The sequence below is a fragment of the Oncorhynchus mykiss genome, chromosome 26, assembly GCF_057628025.1.
Source record: "Oncorhynchus mykiss isolate SJ-2025 chromosome 26, ASM5762802v1, whole genome shotgun sequence".
NCBI lineage: Eukaryota > Metazoa > Chordata > Actinopteri > Salmoniformes > Salmonidae > Oncorhynchus > Oncorhynchus mykiss.
Window position 1 is genome coordinate 32,971,355 of NC_143047.1, and position 25,228 is coordinate 32,996,582.

At 39.9% G+C, this 25,228-nt stretch overlaps 1 protein-coding gene, 1 long non-coding RNA gene and 1 pseudogene across 2 annotated transcripts; 1 reads left to right on the forward strand and 2 right to left on the reverse strand.

Annotated features, from left to right (window-relative positions):
* Positions 1-8,225, reverse strand: LOC149971449 (uncharacterized). The gene is made up of 3 exons (XM_090221619.1): positions 7,808-8,225; positions 3,063-3,413; positions 1-1,094 (listed from the first exon to the last, which is right to left on the reverse strand). The coding sequence occupies exons 1-3, from the start codon at positions 7,839-7,841 to the stop codon at positions 985-987; spliced, it is 495 nt and encodes a 164-aa protein (XP_090077745.1). The 5' UTR covers positions 7,842-8,225; the 3' UTR covers positions 1-984.
* On the forward strand, positions 7,917-24,942 carry LOC110506828 (uncharacterized). The gene is made up of 5 exons (XR_005039828.2): positions 7,917-8,316; positions 8,473-8,820; positions 9,129-23,528; positions 23,844-23,958; positions 24,118-24,942. It is a non-coding gene; the product is annotated as an uncharacterized LOC110506828 (long non-coding RNA).
* On the reverse strand, positions 13,950-14,049 carry LOC118944570 (U2 spliceosomal RNA; annotated as a pseudogene).
* Positions 24,943-25,228: the final 286 nt, after the last annotated feature.

Below are 25,228 nucleotides of genomic sequence, written 5' to 3' on the forward strand. Positions count from 1 at the left end.
TTTTGTCATTTGGGTGAACTATCCCTTTTATTCTTAATTACAAATACATGCAGTATTTCTACATATTTAGTCTATTTCTGTCAGATAATATAACCATATTTTGCTATTAACAGTTTTTTATTGAGCAATACAACCATCATTGAATACTTGAATAAGTGTCATTGAATAAGTGCATTGCTTCAGTTGTTGTAATGAAGACAATTACTCATTTTAAATGTTGCTTTCATGTCCACTTTAAATGTGATCATTCATTAAAAAGCAAAGCTAATTTCATTACCGGTCAATCATACAACTTTACAAAGCAGTTCAATTGATGATGTCAACCCATTATTACTCATTCTTTTGTAAGAGATATATTACAATTACAATTGTTCTGTTTTTTATGACAGGAGATATGCGCTTACAATAAGAAACAATATGTGGTAGGCCTGCAGAATGTCACAAGAAGCTCCGGCCTCAGTCAGGGGCGGCAGGGTAGCCTAGTGGTTAGGGCGTTGGACTAGTAACCGGAAGGTTGCAAGTTCAAATCCCCAAGGTACAAATCTGTTGTTCTGCCCCTGAACAGGCAGTTAACCCACTGTTCCTAGGCAGTCATTGAAAATAAGAGTTTGTTCTTAACTGACTTGCCTAGTTAAATAAAGGTAAAATATTTGTTTAAATCACCATTATATTTATATTCCACTAGATGGCAGGAGTGTATCAGCTAAAAGTAAGCAAACATACAGTATCTAGTGATTCTGGTCAAAAGGGCCTGGCCAATGACGTGCATTTGGTTGACAGGTAAAGTACATAATATAGTAAAGGAGAGTAACACATACCGCCAACCACAGATTTGAATCAGATTCAAATGGGTTTTTTTTCCCACTGAAGTTTAAAGAGCACAGGCTGTGGTAAACTGAACAAATTCTGGAGAAAAAGATCATACAGAAGGTAGCTGGGTGGAAAAACAGACAGACAGATGGACGGACAGTTTATCAGCTGCCTTTAAAGCATGTATCGGATACAGAGAAAGGACCCAAACACTGAGATTATGGGGGTGAAGATCAGAGTGATGAGCCATGGTAGATCTACACCAACCACAGTAGAACCCTGATCTGAAAACACAAACCATGTATGAGACAGAGTCAGTTAGTGGACCACAACATCTAGGTCCTTACCAGCTCCCTACTGTGGATCACAACATGTTGGACAAAACAAATCACTAAATCATGGGAACTCTTATCAGCAGATAGTGGACCACAACATCTACAATGCCTTCAGAAAGTATTCACACACCTTGACTCTTCCCACATTTTGTTGTGTTACAGCTACACACAAATACCCCATAATGTAAAAGTGGATTTATGTTTTTCAAAATATTTATCAATGAACTAAAAATGAAAAGCTGAAATGTCTTGAGTCAATAAGTATTCAACCCCTTTGTTATGGAAAGCCTAAATAAGTTCAAGTGTAAACATTTGCAAAATAAGTAACATAATAAGTGTCAGGGACTCACTCTGTGTGCAATAATACACTCTTAGAAAACAAAAGGTGCTATCTAGAACCTAAAATGGTTATTTGGCTGTCCCAATTGGATAACCCTTTTGGTTCTAGGTAGAACCCTTTCCACAGAGTGGGGACAGCCAAAGAACCATTTTAAGTTCTAGATAGCACCTTTTGTTTTTTTTCAAAAAATGTACTGTTTAACATGGTTATTGAATGACTTCATCTCTGTACCCCACACATACAATTATTTGTAAGGTTCCTCAGTCGAGCAGAACATTTCAAACACAGATTCAACCTTAAAGACCAGGGAGGTTTTCCAATGCCTCAAAGAGGCATTGGAAAATCTATTGGTAGATGGGTCAAAATAAATAAAAAAAGCAGACATTGAATATCTCTTTGAGCCTGGTCAAGTTATTAATTACTATTTAGTTGATGTATCGATACACCCAGTCACTATAAAGATACAGGCATTCCTCCTAACTCAGTTGCTGGAGAGGAAGGAAACCACTCAGAGATTTCACCATGAGGCCAATAGTGACTTTAAAAGCAGTTACAGAGTTTCATGGCTGTGAAAGGAGAAAACTGAGGATGGATCAACAACATTGTAGTTACTTCACAATATTAACCTGATTGACCGAGTGAAAAGAAAAGAACAGAATAAAAATATTCCAAAATACGCATCTTGTTTTCAACAAGGTACTAAAGTAATACTGCAAAAAATGTGGCAAAGCAATTCACTTTTTGTCCTGAATACAAAGTGTTAAGTTTGGGGCAAATCCTGTACAACACATTACTGAGTACCACTCTTCATATGTTCAAGCATAATGGTGGCTGCATCATGTTATGAGTATGCTTGTAATCGTTAAGGATTGGAGAGTTATTCAGGATAAAAAAGAAACAGAATGGAGCTAAGCACAGGAAAAATCCTAGAGGAAAATTAAATCACCTTTCAGTAGGACAATAACCTAAAAGACAAGGCCACATCTACACGGGAGTTTCTTATCAAGGAGACAGTGCATGTTCTTGAGTGGCAAAGTTACAGTTTTGACTTAAATCTACTTGAAAATCTATGGCAAGACCTGAAAATGTTTGTCTACTAATAAAATAATAATGGGCAAATGTTGCACAATCCAGGTGTGGAAAGCTCTTAGAGATTTACCCAGAAAGACACACAGCTGTAATCGCTTCCAAAGGTGATTCTAACATGTATTGACTCAGGGGTGTGAATACTTATGTAAAATAGATATGTCTGTATTTCATTTTTTTTAAATCTAAAAACATGTTTTCACTTTGTCATTATGGGTTATTGTTTGTAGATGGGTGAGAAAGAAAATCAATTTAATCCATTTTGAATTCAGGCTGTAACACAACAAAATGTGGAATAAGTCTAGGAGTATGAATACTTTCTGAAGGCACTGTAGGTCCTTACCAGCTCCCTACTGTGAATCACAACGTTGGACAAAATACATCACATAATCATGGGTATTCTTATCAGATCACACTAAAACAAACACTATTCTAACATTTCATACGTTTTACATGATAAAGAACCAGATGGTGATGTGGAAACTACTCACCTGTAAAGGTGAGCTGAGTCCCATTCCCAATCTCAAATACATTATCTCTCCACATGCCACAGTAATACAGGCCCAGGTCACTGTCTGTTAGGTTCAATATGGTCAGGTCAACAGTTGGCACAGCTTTGTTATATACAGGCACAAAGCGGCTGCCAAATTGGGCCGTGGATCTTAGATTCTTATCCTGTTTTACAAAGGTAAAGGTGGCCTGCGACAGTGTGGTATTGGGACGCAGGACAAACCATATGATGTCGTATTTCACCGTGATATCACATTCTAGATTGATGGTGCCTCCAAGTGTCACCTGTTGGTTAGTCACATCAGCTGTGGCCAGCACCCAGATCAAAGCACCTGGAAAAGGAAGAGCATGTGTTAGCATGGGACATGTCTGCTTTATAGGGAATGTTATTACATAATTGACCAAACACTGAAAACATTTTTATGTGGCTCTTTACTTTTTCTTTATTTTATACTATTGTATACATTGTAGAATAACAGTAAAGACATCAAAACTATGAAATAACAAATATGGAATCGTGTAGTAACCAAAAAAGTGTTAAACAAATCAAAATATATTCTTCAAAGTAGTGACTCTTTGCCTTGACAGCTTTGCACACTCTTGGCATTCTCTCAAACAGCTTCACGAGTTTTCCAACAGTCTTGAAGGAGTTCCCACATATGCTGAGCACTTGTTGGCTGCTTTTCCTTCACTCTGCGGTCCAACTCATCCCAAACCATCTCAATTGGGTTGAGAGCAGGTGATTGTGGAGGCCAGGTCATCTGATACAGCACTCCATCGCTCTCCTTCTTGGACAAATAGTCTTTACACAGCCTGGAGGTGTATATTGGGTCATTGTCCTGTTGAAGAACAAATGATAGTTCCACTAAGCGCAAACCAGATGGGATGGCATATCGCTGCAGAATGCTGTGGTAGCCATGCTGGTTAAGTTTGCATTGAATTCTAAATAAATAACAGACAGTGTCACCAGCAAAGCACCCCCACGCCATCACACCTCCTCCTCGATGCTTCATGGTGGGAACCACACACGCTGAGCTCATCTGTTCACCTACTCTGCTTTTCACAAAGACACGGCGATTGGAACCAAAAACCTAAACTTTGGACTCATCAGAGCAAAGAACAGATTTCCACTGGCCTAATGTCCATTACATGTGTTTCTTGGCCCAATCAAGCCTCTTCTTGGTGTCCTTTAGTAGTGGTTTATTTGTAGCAATTCGACCATGAAGGCCTGATTCATGCAGTCTCCTCTGAACAGTTGATGTTGAGATGTGTCTGTTAGTTGAACTCTGTGAAGCAATTATTTGGGCTGCAATCTAAGGTGCAGTTAACTCTAATGAACTTATCCTCTGCAGCAGAGGTAACTCTGGGTCTTCCTTTCCTGTGGCAGTTCTCATGAGAGCCAGTTTCATCGTAGCGCTTGATGGTTTTTGCGACTGCACTTTCAAAGTTCTTGTATTGACTGACCTTCATGTCTTAAAGTAATGATGGACTGTCGTTTCAATTTGCTTATTTGAGCTGTTCTTGCCATAATATGGACTTGTCTTTTACCAAATAGGGTTATCTTCTAAATACCACCCCTACCTTGTCACAACACAACTGATTGGCTCAAATGCACTATAAGAAGGAAAGAAATTCCACAAATGAACTTTTAACAAGGCACACCTGTTAAATGAAATGCATTCCAGGTGACTACCTCTTCAAACTGGTTGAGAGAATGCCAAGAGTGGAGCTGTCATCAAGGCAAAGGGTGGCTATTTGAAGAAAATATAAAATATTTGTTTATTTGTTTAACACTTTTTTGGGTTACGAAATGATTCTCAATGTGTTATTTCATATTTTTCACTATTATATTACAATGTAGAAAATAGTAAAAAATAAAGAAAAAACCCTCGATACACTTGACTCTCTTGGTCTCTCACCCACTGTGAAATTTGGTGGAGGATGGGTGATGATCTGGGGGTGCTTCAGCAAGGTTGGAATCAGACAGATTTGTCTTTGTGAAGGACACATGCATCAAGCCACGTACAAGGTTGTCCTGGAAGAAAACTTGCTTCCTTCTGCTCTGACAATGTTCCCCAACTCTGCGGATTGGTTTTTCCAGCAGGACAATGCTCCATGCCACACTGCCAGGTCAATCAAGGTGTGGATGGAGGACCACCAGATCAAGACCCTGTCATGGCCAGCCCAATCTCCAAACCTGAACCCCATTGAAAACCTCTGGAATGTGATCCAGAGGGAGATGGATGGTCACAAGCCATCAAACAAAGCCGAGCTGCTTGAACATTTGCGCCAGGATTGGCATAAAGTCACCCAACATCAATGTGAAAGACTGGTGGAGGGCCTGCCAAGAAGGGTTGTTGTGTTGTTTAAAAATGAATTTGAACTTATTTTCTTTGCATTATTCAAAGTCTGACAACACTGCATATCTTTTGTTATTTTGACAAGTTGTCATTGTCTGCAAATAAATGCACTAAATGACAATATTTAGATTTGGAATTTGGGAGAAATGTTGTAAGTAGTTTATAGAATAAAACAAAAAAATGTAATTTTACCCAAACACATACCTATAAATAGTAAAACCAGAGAAACTGATCATTTTGCAGTGGTCTCTTAATTTTTTCCAGACCTGCATATATATATATATATATATATATAGAGAGAGAGAGAGAGAGAGAGAGAGAGAGAGAGCAGAGTTTTCCATCGTATTCCCCCATGTTAGGCTAGCTTCCTCTCTGTAGTGTATGTAGGTCTTTGTTAACAAATATTTACGGTGTGATTTTTTGATAACACTTTACATTACAGTGATCTTATTACTGTGTAATTAGTCCTGTAAGTACAATTTAAGTATTGCAATCACTCATTACAATCATTACATTGTACCTAGGGTAGGTTACTGCTGTAAGTTAGTGTAAGTACAATGTAACAATGAGTAATTACAATACTTGTTCATCTGCACGTACAGGTATAATTCAGTAACACAGTAATAAGGGCACTGTAATGTAAAGTGTTACAGATTTTTCCAAATGGTGGAACTAAATAGAGTTGAAGTCGGAATTTACATACACCTTAGCCAAATAGATTTAAACTCAGTTTTTCACCATTCCTGACATTTAATCCTAATAAAAAGACCCTGTCTTAGGTCAGTTAGTATCACCACTTTATTTTAAGAATGTGAAATGTCAGAATAATAGTAGAGAGTATTATTTATTTCAGCTTTTATTTCTTTCATCACATTCCCAGTGGGTCAGAAGTTTATATACACTCAATTAGTATTTGGTAGCATTGCCTTTAAAATGTTTAACTTGGGTCAAACGTTTTGGGTAGCCTTCCACAAGCTTCCCACAATAAGTTGGGTGTATTTTGGCCCATTCCTCCTGACAGAGCTGGTGTAACTGAGTCAGGTTTGTAGGCCTCCTTGCTCGCACACGCTTTTTCAGTTCTGCCCACAATTTTTCTGTAGGATTTATGTCAGGGCTTTGTGATGGCCACTCCAATACCATGACTTTGTTGTCCTTAAGCCATTTTGCCACAACTTTGGAAGTATGCTTGGGGTCATTGTCCATTTGGAAGACCCATTTGCGACCAAGCTTTAACTTCCTGACAGATGTCTTGAGATGTTGCTTCAATATATCCACATAATTTCCCTTCCTCATGATGCCACCTATTTTGTGAAGAGCACCAGTCCCTCCTGCAGCATGCACCCCCACAACATGATGCTGCCACCCCCGTGCTTCACAGTTGGGATGGTGTTCTTCGGCTTGCAAACCTCCCCCTTTTTCCTCCAAACATAACGATGGTCATTATGGCCAAACAGTTCTATTTTTGTTTCATCAAACTAGAGGTAATTTCTCTAAAAAGTACAATCTTTGTCCCCATGTGCAGTTGCAAACCGTAGTCTGGCTTTTTTATGGCAGTTTTGGAGCAGTGGCTTCTTCCTTGCTGAGCTGCCTTTCAGGTTATGTCGATATAGGACTCGTTTTACTGTGGATATAGATACTTTTGTACCTGTTTCCTCCAGCATCTTCACAAGGCCCTTTGCTGTTGTTCTGGGATCGATTTGCACTTTTCGCACTAAAGTGCGTTCATCTCTAGAAGACAGAGCGCATCTCCTTCCTGAGCGGTATGACGGCTGCGTGTTCCCATGGTGTTTATACTTGCATACTATTGTTTGTACAGACGAACGTGGTACCTTCAGGCGTTTGTAAATTGCTCCCAAGGATGAACCAGACTTGTAAAGGCTGATTCCTTGTGATTTTCCCATGATATCAGGCAAAGAGGCACTGAGTTTGAAGGTAGGCCTTGAAAAACATCCACAGGTACACCTCCAATTGACTCAAATGATGTAAATTAGCCTATCACAAGCTTCTAAAGCCATTACATTTTCTGGAATTTTCCAAGCTGTTTAAAGGCACAGTCAACTTAGTGTATGTAAACTTCTGACCCACTGGAATTGTGATACAGTCAATTATAAGTGAAGTAATCTGTCTGTAAGCAATTGTTGGAAAAATTACCTTTGTCATGCACAAAGTAGCTGTCCTAACCGACTTGCCAAAACTATAGTTCGTTAACAATAAATTTGTGGAGTGGTTGAAAAATGAGTTTTAATGACTCCAACCTAAGTGTATGTAAACTTCTGTCTTCAACTGTACATAAAGTGCTTTTATTCTAAATGGTCAAACTATTTGTCTCATATATTCATTATTTGATTTTCATAGACAATACTCACTTTTGATGATGAGAATCATCACAGTCCTCATCATGCGTTGTAACAGGAACAGCCTCCCAGTCCTCACTTACAGAAACTCTGACTTAAACATGAAATGAAAGTGTGTTGCGGGTGTGGTGGAGCACAATAACCACTTCCTAAAAGGTTCATCCCCAGGCATCCAATCAGAAAAGCACATTTAGAATGTATTTCTCAGAACTGGGCTTAGATGTACTTTTCCTACACATTTTGACTCAAATTGAAAGGATAGTTCAACTTCAACCATCACAGCGTACTTGCAAAAAATAAAAATGAATGGAGGAATCTTGCACACTTGAGAGCAGTTAAAAAAACATTCTGATACAGTTTAAACCTTTCCTTGACTGGCTCTCGGTGGCCCTCTTTGTTTCCTGTACCTGTGGTAGGTGGACTTGTACACGCAGAAAAAAAAAGGAACTTGCATTCACATCCTTCTTTCAGTAACTGACAGGAAACAATGAACAAGAGAACAGCTCTAACAATTCTATGCTGTAAGTAGAAATGCATTTTATCCACTTGGGAGATACATTGTTTATATTTCATCAGTTTTAAGTACTCTGTTAATTTGGTTTAAAAAATGTAAATGTGTTATGAACATTTTATTTAAATAGCCTCAGTCAATAATATGGTCTTTGTTTTTATGAAAGGTTCCATGTTCTGTGAGGCTTTTGGAGCAGGTCAAAATGAGATTCTAGTGGAACCAGGGGACACAGTCACCCTTGGCTGTGACATTACCCTGGAGTATGAGGTCATGTGGTTTGTTCTTCGTCCTGATGCCACTCTTTCAGTAGCCATCACTATAAAGACAAATACACCCCTGAGCCTCAAAAGGTTTGATGGTCGTTCCGAGTCAGTGTATGACACAGGCCTGTTCCGAAGCAATCTGAGCATACTGAACATCTCAGAGAGTGACGTGGGTCTGTACTACTGTGTTGAGCAGAGGGCTAACATATTTGAGATCGGAAGTGGGACCAAGCTCTCCCTTATCAGTGGTGGTGAGTAAACTCTGCATTATAACTGCATAAATGTGGTTTTGCATTAGGAGTGTTCTAAAAATATACACCTGGTCAATGTTTAATCTCAGTCAATTCAGGATATGTATTTAAATTATAAATCTATACCAAAACATAGTAGGAAGAAACAAATATAATATTTATGTACTCACATGCACTTGATACATTTCTTGATTGTTTTCAATACAGTATGTTTAGAATTGTTTTTCAATTGTGATAAATATAATAAAGTCTGATTAAATCTTTATATTCCCACACCAAGAAGGCATTCTGTCATTCTGTCATTTCAGATCAGCTCTCTACTACTGTTGTTGGGATGAAGTTGTCATGGTTTATCACCTTGATCATAGCCCCCATGTTCTCTGTGCTGGGGTCTGCTCTCTGTGTCTTCTGCTGTTGACGACCTGCTAAGAAATTATTTGCACCCAATAATTCTAATTTTCACATTGAATCATCTTTCTGAAATGTATTTTTTTTATACTTATGTGGTGCAACTCACTGTCTGTAAATCGGGTATTGGTGTTTATTGCGCATTTCATGAAGATAAAAAAAAATAGCTGTCCTCTTACACTGTAGATCCTGACAAAATGAGGATTCTGGAACAATTTGGTTGAAGCCTGTCATCTAGAGGACCAAGAGTGAATATAGGAGGACAAACAGGAATAAAATGTAAAGATGCTGAGAGTAAAAGTAACATTTCTGGTGTTTTATGAAGTCTCCTGTGACACACGGGGTTAAACTTCTGCCACTCCATACATCTAAGTAGGTGGACGATGGGATCTACATGTGTCCAGATTGGTTTCACATCTTTTTATTTATTGTGTTATTCCAGTGTTGATTGAATGACCAGTATGTTCAGGGTGTTAGAGATAGAAATGTATTGAACATGTATTTTAGACATCTGATCTTAAATCATTTACGTCATATCTACCATTCCATCCAAGGACCAATTAACAAAACAGTACTGGTTTAACCATAAATCTGCAACTATAAATATATTTTTTAATCTGCTGTTATACTGTATATAGTGTATTCGGAATGTATTCAGACCACTTGACTTTTCCCCGCATTGTTACGTTACAGCTTATTCTAAAATTGATTAAATTATATTTTTCTTCATCAGTCTACACACAATACTATTTAATTACAAAGCAATTAATTTTTTTTACATTTTGGCACGTGTGCACACATATATATATATAAAAAAGAAGTAGTAAATATCACATTTACATAATTATTCAGACCATGCTTCACAATATGAATGGTGCCAGTTTTCCTCCAGACGTGACAATTGGCATTCAGGCCAGAGTTCAATCTTGGTTTCATCAGACCAGAGAATCTTGTTTCTCATGGTCAGTCCTTTAGCTGCCTTTTGGCAAACTCCAAGTGGGCTGTCATGTGCCTTTTACTGAAGAGTGGCTTCCGTCTGGCCACTCCACCATAAAGACCTGATTGGTGGAGGGCTGCATAGATTGTTGTCCTTCTAGAAGGTTCTCCCATCTCCACAGAGGAACTCTAGAGATCCATCAGTGACCAACAGGATCTTGGTCATCTCCCTGACCAAGGTCATTCTCCCGATTGCTCAGTTTGGCCGGATGGCCAGCTCTAGGAAGAGTCTTGGTCGTTCCAAACTTCTTCCATTTAAGCATGATGGAGGCCACTGTATTATTGGGGAACTTCAATGCTGCAGAAATGTTTCAATACCTTTCCCCAGATCTGTGCCTCGACACAATCCTGTCTCGGAGCTCTACAGACAATTCCTTCGATCTCATGGCTTGGTTTTTTACCTCTGACATGCACTGTCAACTGTGGGACCTTGTTTAGCTTTCCAAATAATGTCCAATCAATTGAATTTACCACAGGTGGACTCCAATCAAGATTTAGAAACAATCAAGGAGGATCAATGGAAACAGGACGCATCGGAGCTTAATTTCGAGTCTGAATACTTATCATATAAGGTATGTTTTAAATGTTTTATTAGATAAAATTTCTAAAAACATGTTATCCTTGTTATTATGGGCTATTGTGTGTAGATTGAGGAAAACAACAAATATATTCCATTTTAGAATAAGGCTGTAATGTAACAAAAAGTGGAATGCAGTGAATAACAAATAGACCTTGGATACAAATCAGAAAAGAGCAAGATTTTATTCAAAAGGTTAGAAACATTTGTGTCACTCCACAACTGGTTGACAATACAAAATATATATTTTTAAAACACATTGTGGACCACACAGTTGAGACACTAAAAGCAGTCAGTCAAACATTGCACAGAATGTTCCTTGGAGTCCTCTAAAATAGATTAAATCATCTAAACATTATTGCTATCTATACATAAACAAAGTACAGTAAATAAGAGGACATTCAGGAACTTCTAAAAGGTCTGTGATAGAGGATGAGACAGCAAGCTTTGAAAAGACATTCACATTGTTACCTGATCAAATGTAGCATTTCATTATGGCTGGACAGTTGGCAAAAAATATCCCTAATTTTTCTTGGGAACCATCATTACAAAAAGAACAGTCCCGTTTATCTGAAGGAATGTTTGTGTATCGACCAGTCTTAATATCGCGAGGGGCCAATTCACATCTACATTAGCAAAAATATTCATTAGATAACTGTACATACATCAGGTTGTCACAAAAGTGCATTTAAAAACAGCAGTGTGCACAATTTGTTACTTTCAAATTACTTTCAGTAAAAAATACAAATAAAATCCAACTATGTTGACCTTAAAGAAAATCTTGGATCATAAATACGTATTTGAACGATCCCATCATCATAAGAGGTGTAATCATACAATAGAACATAATGGTTTTGGTATCAGTATAATGACAGTACAGTAAATTGTGCACATCTGTATAAACGTCTCCCCGAATAGGGAACACAGAATGTAATGCTGACAATGATCAAGCGTTATAAAGGTTGAAGAAAATCATAAGTACAGTAGTTGTACAGTAAGGCTGAGGGTTTAAAGTGATAGTTTAGGATTTTACACAACTTATTGTTAGGCTCCTCACTCTGTCAAGTCTTTGGGCCAGGAGAAACAGTAATGGTTCAGTTCCCTTTAAAACAGCCACTTCAAAACGTCACATAACTTAAGCCACCACTAGCTGACGCCCAATAGAAGTGAATGGGACATTGCATTTAGAAAGCACTTTCAAAAAGATTCCAAAGGCGCAAAGCAGCAATCAACATGCCCCTGAGTTTGATTTGATTGATTAGAAATGTTCATGGCAAGCCCACAGACAGGGCAAAATCACAGTGCCTAGCCAACCTTAGTAATAACAAAGCCATCATTTTCGTTGTTCTGCTGTCCGTTGACATGTTTTTTTTTTTTAAAGATACATTTCACCCCTTTTTCTCCCCTATTTCGTGGTATCCAATTGTTTTAGTAGCTACTATCTTGTCTCATCGCTACAACTCCCGTACGGGCTCGGGAGAGACGAAGGTTGAAAGTCATGCGTCCTCCGATACACAACCCAACCAAGCCGCACTGCTTCTTAACACAGCGCGCATCCAACCCGGAAGCCAGCCGCACCAATGTGTCGGAGGAAACACCGTGCACCTGGCAACCTTGGTTAGCGCACACTGTGCCCGGCCCGCCACAGGAGTCGCTGGTGCGCGATGAGACAAGGACACCCCTACCGGCCAAGCCCTCCCTAACCCGGACGACGCTAGAGGCCAATTGTGCGTCGCCCCACGTACCTCCCAGTCGCGGCCGGTTACGACAGAGCCTGGGCGCGAACCCAGAGTCTCCGATGGCACAGCTGGCGCTGCAGTACAGCGCCCTTAACCACTGCGCCACCCGGGAGGCCCATTGATGTGTTTTGATTTAGAACATAGGTGGATGATGGGATCTACAGCACGGCCGAGAGAGGTTCTTCATTCAACTTTTTACGATTCCTGATGTGTAGTACTACGCCGCCTAGGCATACTGGTACCAGTACCAGCCAAGCAAGATGTTCGACAGGTAGACCTTCAAAGGCAGAAAAAAAATTACTTATAGTACTCGATTACTTCCTGGTTCTAGCATTAACATAAATTAACACAAATTGCCATACAATTGAACCAATGTTATGTCATGATTTGTCATGACAGAAAATGACTTGATAGCACTACTGCGGGGAAGTCATTGTTGCCACAATACTAACATTGACTTTGATATATTTGTGGTATTAGATAAGCAATATGGTGAAAAAAATGCCACAAAGTCAACGTACTGTATAAAACATGTGGTTAACATTCCATCTGAAGAGCTAATGGGTATGTAGGCTTTAGTTACAGCCCTGCTCAAACACCCAATTCTGCTTTTCAAGGTCCTATTGAGCAGTAGAATCTGGTGTGCTAAAGTATTAATAAAACATTGAAACAATTACAATACTTTTTGAAAAACCTGAAATTAAAAAAAGAAAGGCCTAACTCCCAGTTAAAATGTTGACATAAACTTTGAAGCAAGCTAATGTGATTAATATTTTACAAAGTAGCGTATGCATTCAGGTATCAGGGCAGATATATTGACAAAATTAGATTTAATTATCAATTTCCATGTGTTCTATATTGCTAACGTTCTCTGAATCATTGTAGGGAAGAATGCAATCTCAGCAGCTTTCATATGGTCCAAAACTTGAGCGAATGACAAATTGACTTATACAAATTATACTTTTACAAAGGTAATGCACCTGCAGCACTGGAAAGTTGTTCAGGAGTCGCCTGAAGTGTGAGAGGAATGGGAGATAGTGGAATCCTGCAGTGCTGAGAGCTTGTAGAGTGGACGACTGGCTACTACTCTGAACTTAGTGTGGTGAGCTAGCGGGGACTCAGAGCTGCTGAGGCATCACCAAAGTGGTGGTACACAGAGTGGAAGAGGAAAAGTCCAGTGGTCTAGCAGAGTACCAAATGTGTACGCAGAGTAGTGTTGGGATTGTTTACTTTCTGAATTCAAGCCATTTCTCCAACTGTCTACACATTCAAATGAATAGAGGACGCGTACTGGGAGATGCATTGTTAGGAATTGTGGGGAGGTTCGGCGGTCGGGCTGTGCGTTCCACGCAGTTGGTGGACTCAGAGCCACGTAGCTATGTCACAACAGGACACAGGACTACCGCGTCTCAGCGTTTCATTAATGGTCCCCAGATAGTGGACGCATCAGATATTAAACTGACAGGAACAGATACTACACTTTATCTTAGCCAAAAGGCAGTCAAGTATCTTAACTGTCAAACTAAATATGGCCAGAGGAGCCAGATGTGTGCATACATACAATCACACACATTCCAAAACATATTGGCACATAAACCAGATCTGACTCACTTCTAACTCCTGATCAGAGGTGATCATGACATCGAGTTAGACAACTTTACTTTCTAGTTCTACATGACAGATCCCAAAATAACTTGGAATGCATTTGATTTCAAATATAAACAGATCTCCCATTATTTAGAATGTTGCTGTGCATTAGTTCACACCATCGCTGTCTCTGCGATGTTAAAATGTGGCCTTTCAATGACAGATTGACAGGGTTTTCACTTGATACAATTCTGTTGGTTCTACTGCAACACAAACTCATTAAGTGCTTGGTAGATTTTGTAATACTATTTGAACCAAGTTCTGCTATTACAGCACTACACAGCTCATAATCTGCTCAGTAATCTAGTTCAATTTAAAGATCAAATGATGACTATACCTGGTGTGGTTGAAAATGGTTGGGGGGCTGCGGTGGTGGTTGAACTCTCAGTGCTACCTGAAAATATATTGTAAGCTAAATACAATTGTCATGCTTGAATAACAAATACTTCTGCACTACAAAAACGGTTATCTCAGCATTTCCCAAAAATGGTCCTGGGGACCCCAATGGGTACACGTTTTGTTTTTTTGCCTTATCACTATGCAGCTGATTCAAATAATCAAAGTTTGATGAGCTCATTATTTTAATCAGCTGTGTAGTGCTAAGGGGGGAATCACAAATGTGTACCACCTGGGGTCCCCCGGTTTGAGTTTGGTAAACCCTGGTCTATGTACTTCCAGGTTAAAGATCAGGTGACAATAATACCCCCTGGTGTGGTTGTAGATGGTTGGGGGAATGCTGTGGTGGTTGAACTCTCAATACTTCCTGAAAATAGATAAGCAAAATACACTTGTCATGCTTGAATAACAAATATCTCTGTACTACAAAAACAATTATTATTATTATCTACTTCCTAGTCAAAGATCAGGGGACAACAATACCTCCTGGTGTGGAGGTTGTACTATCTGAAAATACTTCATAAGCAAAATAAGCTTCATTAGTTTGTGTTAAATAGTGCTGCAATGTTTACAATAGCAATAACAGATTATAACTGATGTTTAATCCCTTCAGTACAGCTAAGCAACAGTGGAACTTCAGAAACTGCTCTACTGTCACATGTACTTCCACTCAAACTTTTTTTTGCATTAAAAAATTGACAGGAGGCTTCTTACTTGGAATTTGAATTACAAATCTCTTTAGAATTGTAGAAGCGCAGTCCACATAAAAGTGTTGCTTTACATCTTCTTTGGTTACATTCCAAATTACAACAGCAAGGCCGTTGTTGTCATTCTTCAACTGGATCCTGTCCTGATAACGTGGATCCACAGTCAACTCTGACAGCTTCTTGCTATACTCGAACACTTGGCCAATTTTCTCTGTACATACACTGAAGTTTGACACAGGTCATCATCAGGTATTTCTATGGATAGGGATTCCCCCACACGACAACGAAGTATATCCAAGAAAACTGTAAAAAAAATGAGAAAAACCATATTCACTGCACAATTTTTACAGCCACAACGAAAATTAAACATTAACATTAAATAATGTTACTCTCCAGGCTTATTTTCAAGATGCTGGTGCTATCTACATACACCTTCCCTCAGCCAACGCTACAGAAAAAAAATCTAAGCAGTATTTTTAAATATTGACTAATAAAGGTGTCAAGATTATTTTCAATAAAACATTTTTTTAAAGGCTATAACGATGATTAAAAATGTACCCTAAGCGACCGATAAATGGACAATGGCAGATTTTCTTCAATCCCGTCAGTCATGTTGACTGACTCAAATTTATGCTGGTGGAACCTCTGCTGTAGTGCAGCCATGTAAATGAGCTATTGATATAATAGCTGACCATGCAATAGCTGACCATTGTAACCTGGGCATGACATTAATCTTTCGGTGAACCAGTGTCAGTGTCTGGTAGGCAAAAAATAGTCACCAGCCACTCAGACTATTAACTAGCTCTCAAGAACCCAAGGGGCCATACAGCCATTGGGTTCTCATTCAAACCATTGATAACAGAAAATGTGTACAACACCCTGGACGCTCTGTCTAACCGTTAATAACCATTACATACAATATGCCTTTGAAATCTCAAACTACTTTCATACCACCCCATTTTAAAAACACAGATTCCTACAGAGGGGAATCCTGAGCTAATTAAAACTCTGGTCAGTGTTCAATAAAAATCAGTGGGAAAAAAACATTTTGTATCTCTAAAAAGTTATTTTGGATAATAATTGAGTGTTTAAGACTTGCAAAATCCTAGATTTTCATTAAATGCAATAAGAAATTACATTCAAATAATGTTTTTGCTTTTTAAATAGAAATTCAAAAGCCCAAATTGTGAACATTAAATTGCCAAAACATTGAAAATATACTTAGTTTGCATTTGATGACTATTTTTTCCATTCCTTAGTCATCATCTCATCTCTGCTCAGCCAGTAACAGCCAAACATTAACTATGTACTCCCCATACTGTTCTGTGTTTAGTTATCCTATTTATACTGAACAAGAATTTCAACACAAAATGTAAAGTGTTGGTCCCATGTTTCATGAGCTGAAATAAAAGATCCCAGAAATGTTCCATACGGACAAAAAAAAAAAATCTTAAATTGTGCACACATTTGTTTACATCCCTTTTATTGAGCATTTCTTCTTTGCCAAGACAATCCATCCACCTGACAGGCATGTAATATCAAGAAGCTGATTAAACAGCATGATCATTACACAGCAACTTGTGCTGTGGAAAATAAAAAGGCCAATAAAATGTGCAGTTTTGCCACAACAAAATGCCACAGATGTCTCATGCTTTGAGGGAGTGTGCAATTGACATGCCGACTGCAGGAATGTCCACCAGAGCCGTTGCCAGAGAATTTAATATTAATTTTGCTCACAACTGCAGACCACGTACGTGTAACTACACCAGCCCAGGACCTCCACATCCGGCGTCTTTGCCTGTGGGATCGTCTGAGACCAGTCACCCGGACAGCTGATGAAACAGTTATTACAACCAAATAATTTTTGCACAAACGGTCAGAAACTGTCTCAGGGAAGCTCATCTTTGTGCTCGTCATCCTTGCCAGGATCTTGACCTGACTGTAGTTTGGCGTCTTAACCGACTTCAGTGGGCAATGCTCACCTTCAATGGCCACTGTCACTCTGGAGAAGTGTGCTTGCTTTTTACACATTTGGAGCTGGACCAGTAGCAGAGGTCATCGGCAAACTGTGAAACTTGACCTATGGTGGGTGGAGGGTAGTAAATATCTGATATGTAGAGTAAAAAAAGTAGCAGGCTTAGAACTGCCCCTTGTGGGACACCTGCTTCAGGGGTGAAAGGTGAGGATATTGCTGTGGAGACCTTCACTTTAATTGTACGGTTGTGGAGAAAGCTAGTGATTATGTTTCTGATGGAGAGTGGTAGTTTGAGATTGGAGTCTGCAAGCCGGTATCTTACCTCATTTGCACACACTGTATATATACTGTAATGGAGCAGGTCTCAAACCCTCGACCTTCCAGCCCGAAGTCCAGCACGCTATCCACTGTGCCACAAAAGCATGCTCCGAACGGCAAGGTCGATATCCCAGGGTCGTTACACTACTCCCTCCTTTCAAAGAGCGCATCCTCGCGCTAGCTTGCGACTCTACGTCTTACACGGAACCCAAAACAGCTGTGCTCGTGCGCTATCGTGCATAAATGTATTTTGTCCCCCTACACCAAACGCGATCACGACACGCAGGTTAAAATATCAAAACAAACTCTGAACCAATGACATTCATTTGGGGACAGGTCGAAAAGCATTAAACATGTTGCTTCTCAGCCAAGGGAGTGGGCTCACTCACAATTTTGCCTAAGAACTCAGCCATGAATAAAGAATGGCACCAACACATCCTCCAAGAGCAACTTCTCCCAACCATCCAGGAACAGTTTGGTGACGAACAATGCCTTTTCCAGCATGATGGAGCACCTTGCCATTGGTCAAAAGTGGCTTGGGGATCAAAACATCGATATTTTGGGTCCATGGCCAGGAAACTCCCCAGACCTTAATCCCATTGAGAACTTGTGGTCAATCCCAAAGAGGAGGGTGGACAAACAAAAACCCAAAAATTCTGACAAACTCCAAGCATTGATTATGCAAGAATGGGCTGCCATCAGTCAGGTTGTGGCCCAGAAGTTAATTGACAGCATGCCAAGGCGGATTGTAGAGGTCTTGAAAAAGATCAACACTGCAAATATTGCCTCTTTGCATCAACTTCATGTAATTGTCAATAAAAGCCTTTGACACTTATGAAATGCTTGTAATTATACTTCAGTATTCCATAGTAACATCTGACAAAAATATCTAAAGACACTGAAGCGGCAAACTTTGTGAAAATTAATATTTGTGTCATTCTCAAAACTTTTGGCCATGACTGTACATCTGCTCTCCTTTCTAGCCAATGCAGCTAAAAACCCAGTGCAGGCTCCTGGCAGGTTTTTGCAGATAAAAGGGGAATTTATAACGTTAACATAACCACAAAAAGTTAGCCAAACATTTGAGTTTATCTGCACGAACCCAGCCTTTACTATGAATCATCCATACACCAATTGGCTTAATCATTTATCTACTAACTAAATAATCACAGAAATGCATAAACAAACAACACAGTAGATATGGTTACCTTACAAGGAAATGATAGGGAAGGTTCCCTAGTGGGCTAAGCCGATATGACGGCTTGGTGGACAAAGGGAAGTTGGTGTGGACTGAGAACAGAGGGAAAGACAAAAAGGATTCACTACACAGTTGATAATTATATTAATTTAAATGCTAATCCTTTGCACATGAACGCTCATTCGGGAATAACTGGAATCAATATACAGTGTATCACAAAAGTGAGTACACCCCTCACATTTTTGTAAATATTTGAGTATATCTTTTCATGTGACAACACTGAAGAAATTACACTTTGCTACAATGTAAAGTAGTGAGTGTACAGCTTGTATAACAGTGTAAATTTGCTGTCCCCTCAAAATAACTCAACACACAGCCATTCATATCTAAACCGCTGGCAACAAAAGTGAGTACACCCCTAAGTGAAAATGTCCAAATTGGGCCCAATTACCCATTTTCCCTCCCCGGTGTCATGTGACTCGTTAGTGTTACAAGGTCTCAGGTGTGAATGGGGAGCAGGTGTGTTAAATTTGGTGTCATCGCTCGCACACTCCCTCATACTGACTGGTCACTGGAAGTTCAACATGGCACCTCATGGCAAAGAACTCTCTGAGGATCTGAAAAAAATAATTGTTGCTCTACATAAAGATGGCCTGGGCTATAAGAAGATTGTCAAGACCCTGAAACTGAGCTGCAGCACAGTGGCCAAGACCATACAGCGGTTTAACTGGACAGGTTCCACTCAGAACAGGCCTCGCCATGGTCGACCAAAGAAGTTGAGTGCACGTGCTCAGCGTCATATCCAGAGGTTGTCTTTGGGAAATAGACGTATTAGTGCTACCAGCATTGCTGCAGAGGTTGAAGGGGTGGGGGGTCAGCCTGTCAGTGCTCAGACCATACACCGTACACTGCATCAAATTGGTCTGCATGGCTGTCGTCCCAGAAGCAAGCCTCTTCTAAAGATGATGCACAAGAAAGCCCGCAAACAGTTTGCTGAAGACAAGCAGACTAAGGACATGGATTACTGGAACCATGTCCTGTGGTCTGATGAGACCAAGATAAACTTATTTGGTTCAGATGGTGTCAAGCGTGTGTGGCGGAAACCAGGTGAGGAGTACAAAGACAAGTGTGTCTTGCCTACAGTCAAGCATGGTGGTGGGAGTGTCATGGTCTGGAGCTGCAGGAGTGCTGCCGGCATTGGGGATCTACAGTTCATTGAGGGAACCATGAATGCCAACATGTACTGTGACATACTGAAGTCTCCCTTCAGAGACTGGGCCGCAGAGCACTATTCAGACATGATAACAACCCCAAACACACCTCCAAGACGACCACTGCCTTGCTAAAGAAGCTGAGGTTAAAGGTGATGGACTGGCCAAGCATGTCTCCAGACCTAAACCCTATTGAGCATCTGTGGGGCATCCTCAAATGGTAGGTGGAGGAGTACAAGGTCTCTAACATCCACCAGCTCCGTGATGTCGTCATGGAGGAGTGGAAGAGGACTCCAGTGGCAACCTGTGAAGCTCTGGTGAACTCCATGCTCAAGAGGGTTAAGGCAGTGCTGGAAAATGATGGTGGCCACACAAAATATTGACACTTTGGGCCCAATTTGGACATTTTCACTTATGGGTGTACTCACTTTTGTTGCCAGCAGTTTAGACATTAATGTCTGTGTGTTGAGTTATTTTGAAGGGACAGCAAATTTACACTGTTATACAAGCTGTACAATCACTACTTTATATTGTAGCAAAGTGTCATTTCTTCAGTGTTGTCACATGAAAAGATATACTCAAATATTTACAAAAATGTGAGGGGTGTACTCACTTTTGTGATATACTGTATATTTACGCTCAGTGTGTCGTCCGTCTGCCTGTTGGAGAGTTCATCCGAGCGTCTCACTGCTTCCCTGGAAAAGTATTTTGTGGTTAGAATGGATACTTCAGAGTACCATTCAGAACTGTTCTCCTAGGATAGATGTTTCGGCAGTTGTCGGGCTTCGCATCCCAGGTTGACATCATTTCTAGCTGCAGACTAGTAATTAGTATCTAAGATTTGCTCTTATTCTGTCGGGATCGATAGTCTCAGTCTAACTATTTCCTGCCGTGTAGCCAATGCTAGTTAAACTTTAGGGAATACAATTATTTCACATTACAGGTTTAACATCATATTACATCATTTCACAAATAGTTTAATATTTACTCATTCATTTTATACAATAATTAGATGCAAACCCCATAATTGAGAAATGTACATATTCAGAGATATAGTTATGTGTTTCCTGTCCTCTCTGAGGTCACCAAATGAAACACACTCATCATACCCGTCCCTTAAGTGTCCACGGACCACAGGGGAGAGTCTCCGCCAGGAATTTACGACCTGAGATAACAGAACCTGGGTGTAGGAGAGAGAGGGATAGAGGCGGATGCCACAATCTATACCCAGAAAAGGCCACATGACACAAGGCAAAAAATCTGTCGTTCTGCCCCTGGGCAAGGCAGTTAACCCACTGTTCCCAGGTACTGAATACATGGATGTCGATTAAGGCAGACCTCTGTATCTCTCTGATTCAGAGGGGTTGGGTTGAATGCAGAAGACACATTTCAGAGGAATGCATTCAGTTGTACAATTGACTAGATCTTTCCCTTTCTTGGTCACCTCCCTGACCAAGGCCCATCTCCCCCGATTGCTCTTTTTGGCCGGGCGGACAGCTCTAGGAAGAGTCTTGGGTGGTTCCAAACACAGTGGCCTCCATCATTCAAAAATGGAGGCCACTGTGTTCTTGGGGACCTTCAATGCTGCAGATGTTTTTGGTACCCTTCCCCAGAGCTGTGCCTCGACACAATCCCGTCTCGGAGCTCTACGGACAATTCCTTCAACCTCATGGCTTGGTTTTTGCTCTGACATACACTGTCAACCGTGGGACCTTATATAGACAGGTGTGTTCCTTTCCAAATCATGTCCAATCAATTGAATTTACCCCAGGTGGACTCCAATCAAGTTGTAGAAACATCTCAAGGATGATCAATGGAAACAGGATGCACATGAGCTCAATTTCGAGTCTCATAGCAAAGGGTCTGAATACTTATGTAAATAAGGTATTTCTGTTATTAATTTGTAATACGTTTGCAAACATTTCTAAAAACCTGTTTTTCGCTTTGTTATTATGTGGCATTGTGTGTAGATTGCTGAGGATTGTTTATTTTGTATCCATTTTAGAATAAGCCTGTAACGTAACAAACTTTTGAAAAGGTAAAGGGGTCTGAATACTTTCCGAATGCACTGTATAGAGAGCGAGAGAGAGAGCAGAGTTTTCCATCGTATTCCCCCATGTTAGGCTAGCTTCCTCTCTGTAGTGTATGTAGGTCTTTGTTAACAAATATTTACGGTGTGATTTTTTGATAACACTTTACATTACAGTGCTCTTATTACTGTGTAATTAGTCCTGTAAGTACAATTTAAGTATTGCAATTACTCATTACAATCATTACATTGTACCTAGGGTAGGTTACTGCTGTAAGTTAGTGTAAGTACAATGTAACAATGAGTAATTACAATACTTGTTCATCTGCACGTACAGGTATAATTACACAGTAATAAGGGCACTGTAATGTAAAGTGTTACAGATTTTTCAAAATGGTGGAACTAAATACATAAAGTGCTTTTATTCTAAATTGTCAAACTATTTGTCTCATATATTCATTATTTGATTTTCATAGACAATACTCACTTTTGATGATGAGAATCATCACAGTCCTCATCATGCATTGTAACAGGAACAGCCTCCCAGTCCTCACTTACAGAAAACTTAAAACATGAAATGAAAGTGTTGGGGGTGTGGTGGAGCACAATAACCATTTCCTAAAATGTTTACCCCCAGACATATCAGTCAGAAAAGCACATTAAGAATGTATTTCTCAGAACAGCGACTAGATTTACTGATCCTTCGCATGTTTTGACTAAAATGTAAATGTTCAACTTTCACTGTCACAGTGTACTTGCAAAAATCTCATGAATTTGATGAAGAACATTGTGTTTTATTCCACAGTGTTTGTTAACAGAAATGTATTTGTTCCATGACCTCTGCACTGCATGGAGCTGTTCATTTCCAGTATCTATTCAATAGAACTGTGCTATTGGCTGTTCTATGAGCAAATACAAAACGTTAAATGGAGGAATCTTGAAAACATGAGAGCAGTTTTTTTTTAAACATTCTGATGCAGTTCAAACCATGGCTTGATGGGCTCTTGGTGGCCCTCTGTTTCCTGTACCAGTGGTAGGTGGACTTGTTACCCACAGAAAAAAATAAATGTGTTGATGCATTCACATCCTATGGACAGTTCTTTCAGGAACTGACAGGAAACAATGAAAAAGAGAACAGCTCTAACAATTCTATGTTGTGAGTAGAAATGTATTTTATCCACTTGGGAGATACATTGTATATATTTGATTAAGTTTCAGTATTCTGTTAATTAATAAGGGTTAAAACCTTTAAATGTCCATGCTCTGAGGCTTTGGGAGCAGGTCAAAATGAGATTCTAGTGAAACCAGGGGACACATCGGCTGTGACATTACCCTGGAGGACGAGATCATGTGGTTTTTGAGGCAGTGTATTACACAGGCCTGTTCAGAAGCAATCTGAGCATACTGACCATCTCAGAGAGCGACGTGGGTCTGTACTACTGTGTTGAGCAGAGGGCTAACATATTTGAGATCGGAAGTGGGACCAAGCACTCCCTTATCAGTGGTGGTGAGTAAACTGCATTATGACTGCATAACTGTGGTTTTGCATTGGGAGCATTCTAAAAAATATACACCCGGTTCAATAAAGTTTAATCTCAAGTCAATTCAGGATATGGATTTCAATTATAAATATATACCATAACAGTTGGATGAAACAAATGTAATATATTTATGTCACAAGCTGCTATATGCACTAGATATATTTCTACATTTTTAATACAGTACGTTTAAGATTGTGTTAAATGTGATTAAATCTTTATATTCACACACAAAGAAAGCTGTAAATAACAGTTGAACTGTTTTGAACATTCTGTCATTTCAGATCAGCTCTCTACTACTGTTGTTGGAATGAAGTTGTCATGGTTTATCACCTTGATCATAGCCCCCATGTTCTTTGTGCTGGGGTCCGTTCTCGGTGTCTGCCTGTTGACGACCTGGTAAGAAATCATTTACACCCAATAATTCTAAAACGTTCACATAATCAGCTTTCTGAAATGTCTTAATATTTACATGGTGCACCTCACACTGTCATCCAGCTGTTCTTTATTTTCACATTTATGATGGATAAAAAAAATAATACATGTCTTCTGTTATAGATCCTGACAAATGTGGATTCTGGAACAACTTGGTTGAAGCCTGCCATCTAGTGGACCAATATCCAGAAAAGCACAAATTATGTGATGGTAAGTTGGTGGTTGAAGATATCCCTCTAGTGGTGTGGGGGCTGTGCTTTGGCAAAGTGGGTGGGGTTATATCCTTCCTGTTTGGCCCTGTCCTGGGGTGTCCTCGGAGTGGGCCACAGTGTCTCCTGACCCCTCCTGTCTCAGCCTCCAGTATTTATGCTGCAGTAGTTTATGTGTCGGGGGGCTAGGGTCAGTTTGTTATATCTGGAGTACTTCTCCTGTCCTATTTGGTGTCCTGTGTGAATCTAAGTGTGCGTTCTCTAATTCTCTCCTTCTCTCTTTCTCTCTCTCGGAGGACCTGAGCCCTAGGACCATGCCCCAGGACTACCTGACATGATGACTCCTTGCTGTCCCCAGTCCACCTGACTGTGCTGCTGCTCCAGTTTCAACTATTCTGCCTTATTATTATTCGACCATGTTGGTCATTTATGAACATTTGAACATCTTGACCATGTTTTGTTATAATCTCCACCCGGCACAGCCAGAAGAGGACTGACCACCCCACATAGCCTGGTTCCTCTCTAGGTGTCTTCCTAGGTTTTGGCCTTTCTAGGGAGTTTTTCCTAGCCACCGTGCTTCTACACCTGCATTGCTTGCTGTTTGGGGTTTTAGGCTGGGTTTCTGTACAGCACTTTGAGATATCAGCTGATGTACGAAGGGCTATATAAATACATTTGATTTTATTTTATTTGATTAGGGTAGAGGACCAAACATAATAAAATTGAAAGATGACAAAAATAACATTTCTGGTGTCCCGTGATCCACTGGGCCAAACTTCTGTCACGCCTTACATCTAAGTAGGTGGTCGATGGGGACTACAGATGTTCACACATTTGTTGCAAACCTTGTGTGTCTGACTCGTGTTGATTGCATGAGCAAAATGTTCAGGGCGTTAAGAGATAAATAATATTGTTCTATTCAATACATTTCTTAGACATCTTAAAACCATGTGTCACATTTACCATTCCATCCAAGGACCAATTTTCAAAACAGCCGTGGCTTTACCATCAAGCTGAACAACCTG

Bases quoted from the DNA above. Each gene is read 5' to 3' on its own strand.
- LOC149971449 (XM_090221619.1), bottom strand. From the start codon at position 7,841: ATGATGAGGACTGTGATGATTCTCATCATCAAAA. The intron at 3,414-7,807 runs GTGAGTATTGTC...TTCCTTTTCCAG, and splicing joins GATGATTCTCATCATCAAAA to GTGCTTTGATCTGGGTGCTG. The intron at 1,095-3,062 runs GTGAGTAGTTTC...TTGTGTTTTCAG, and splicing joins GACTCAGCTCACCTTTACAG to ATCAGGGTTCTACTGTGGTT.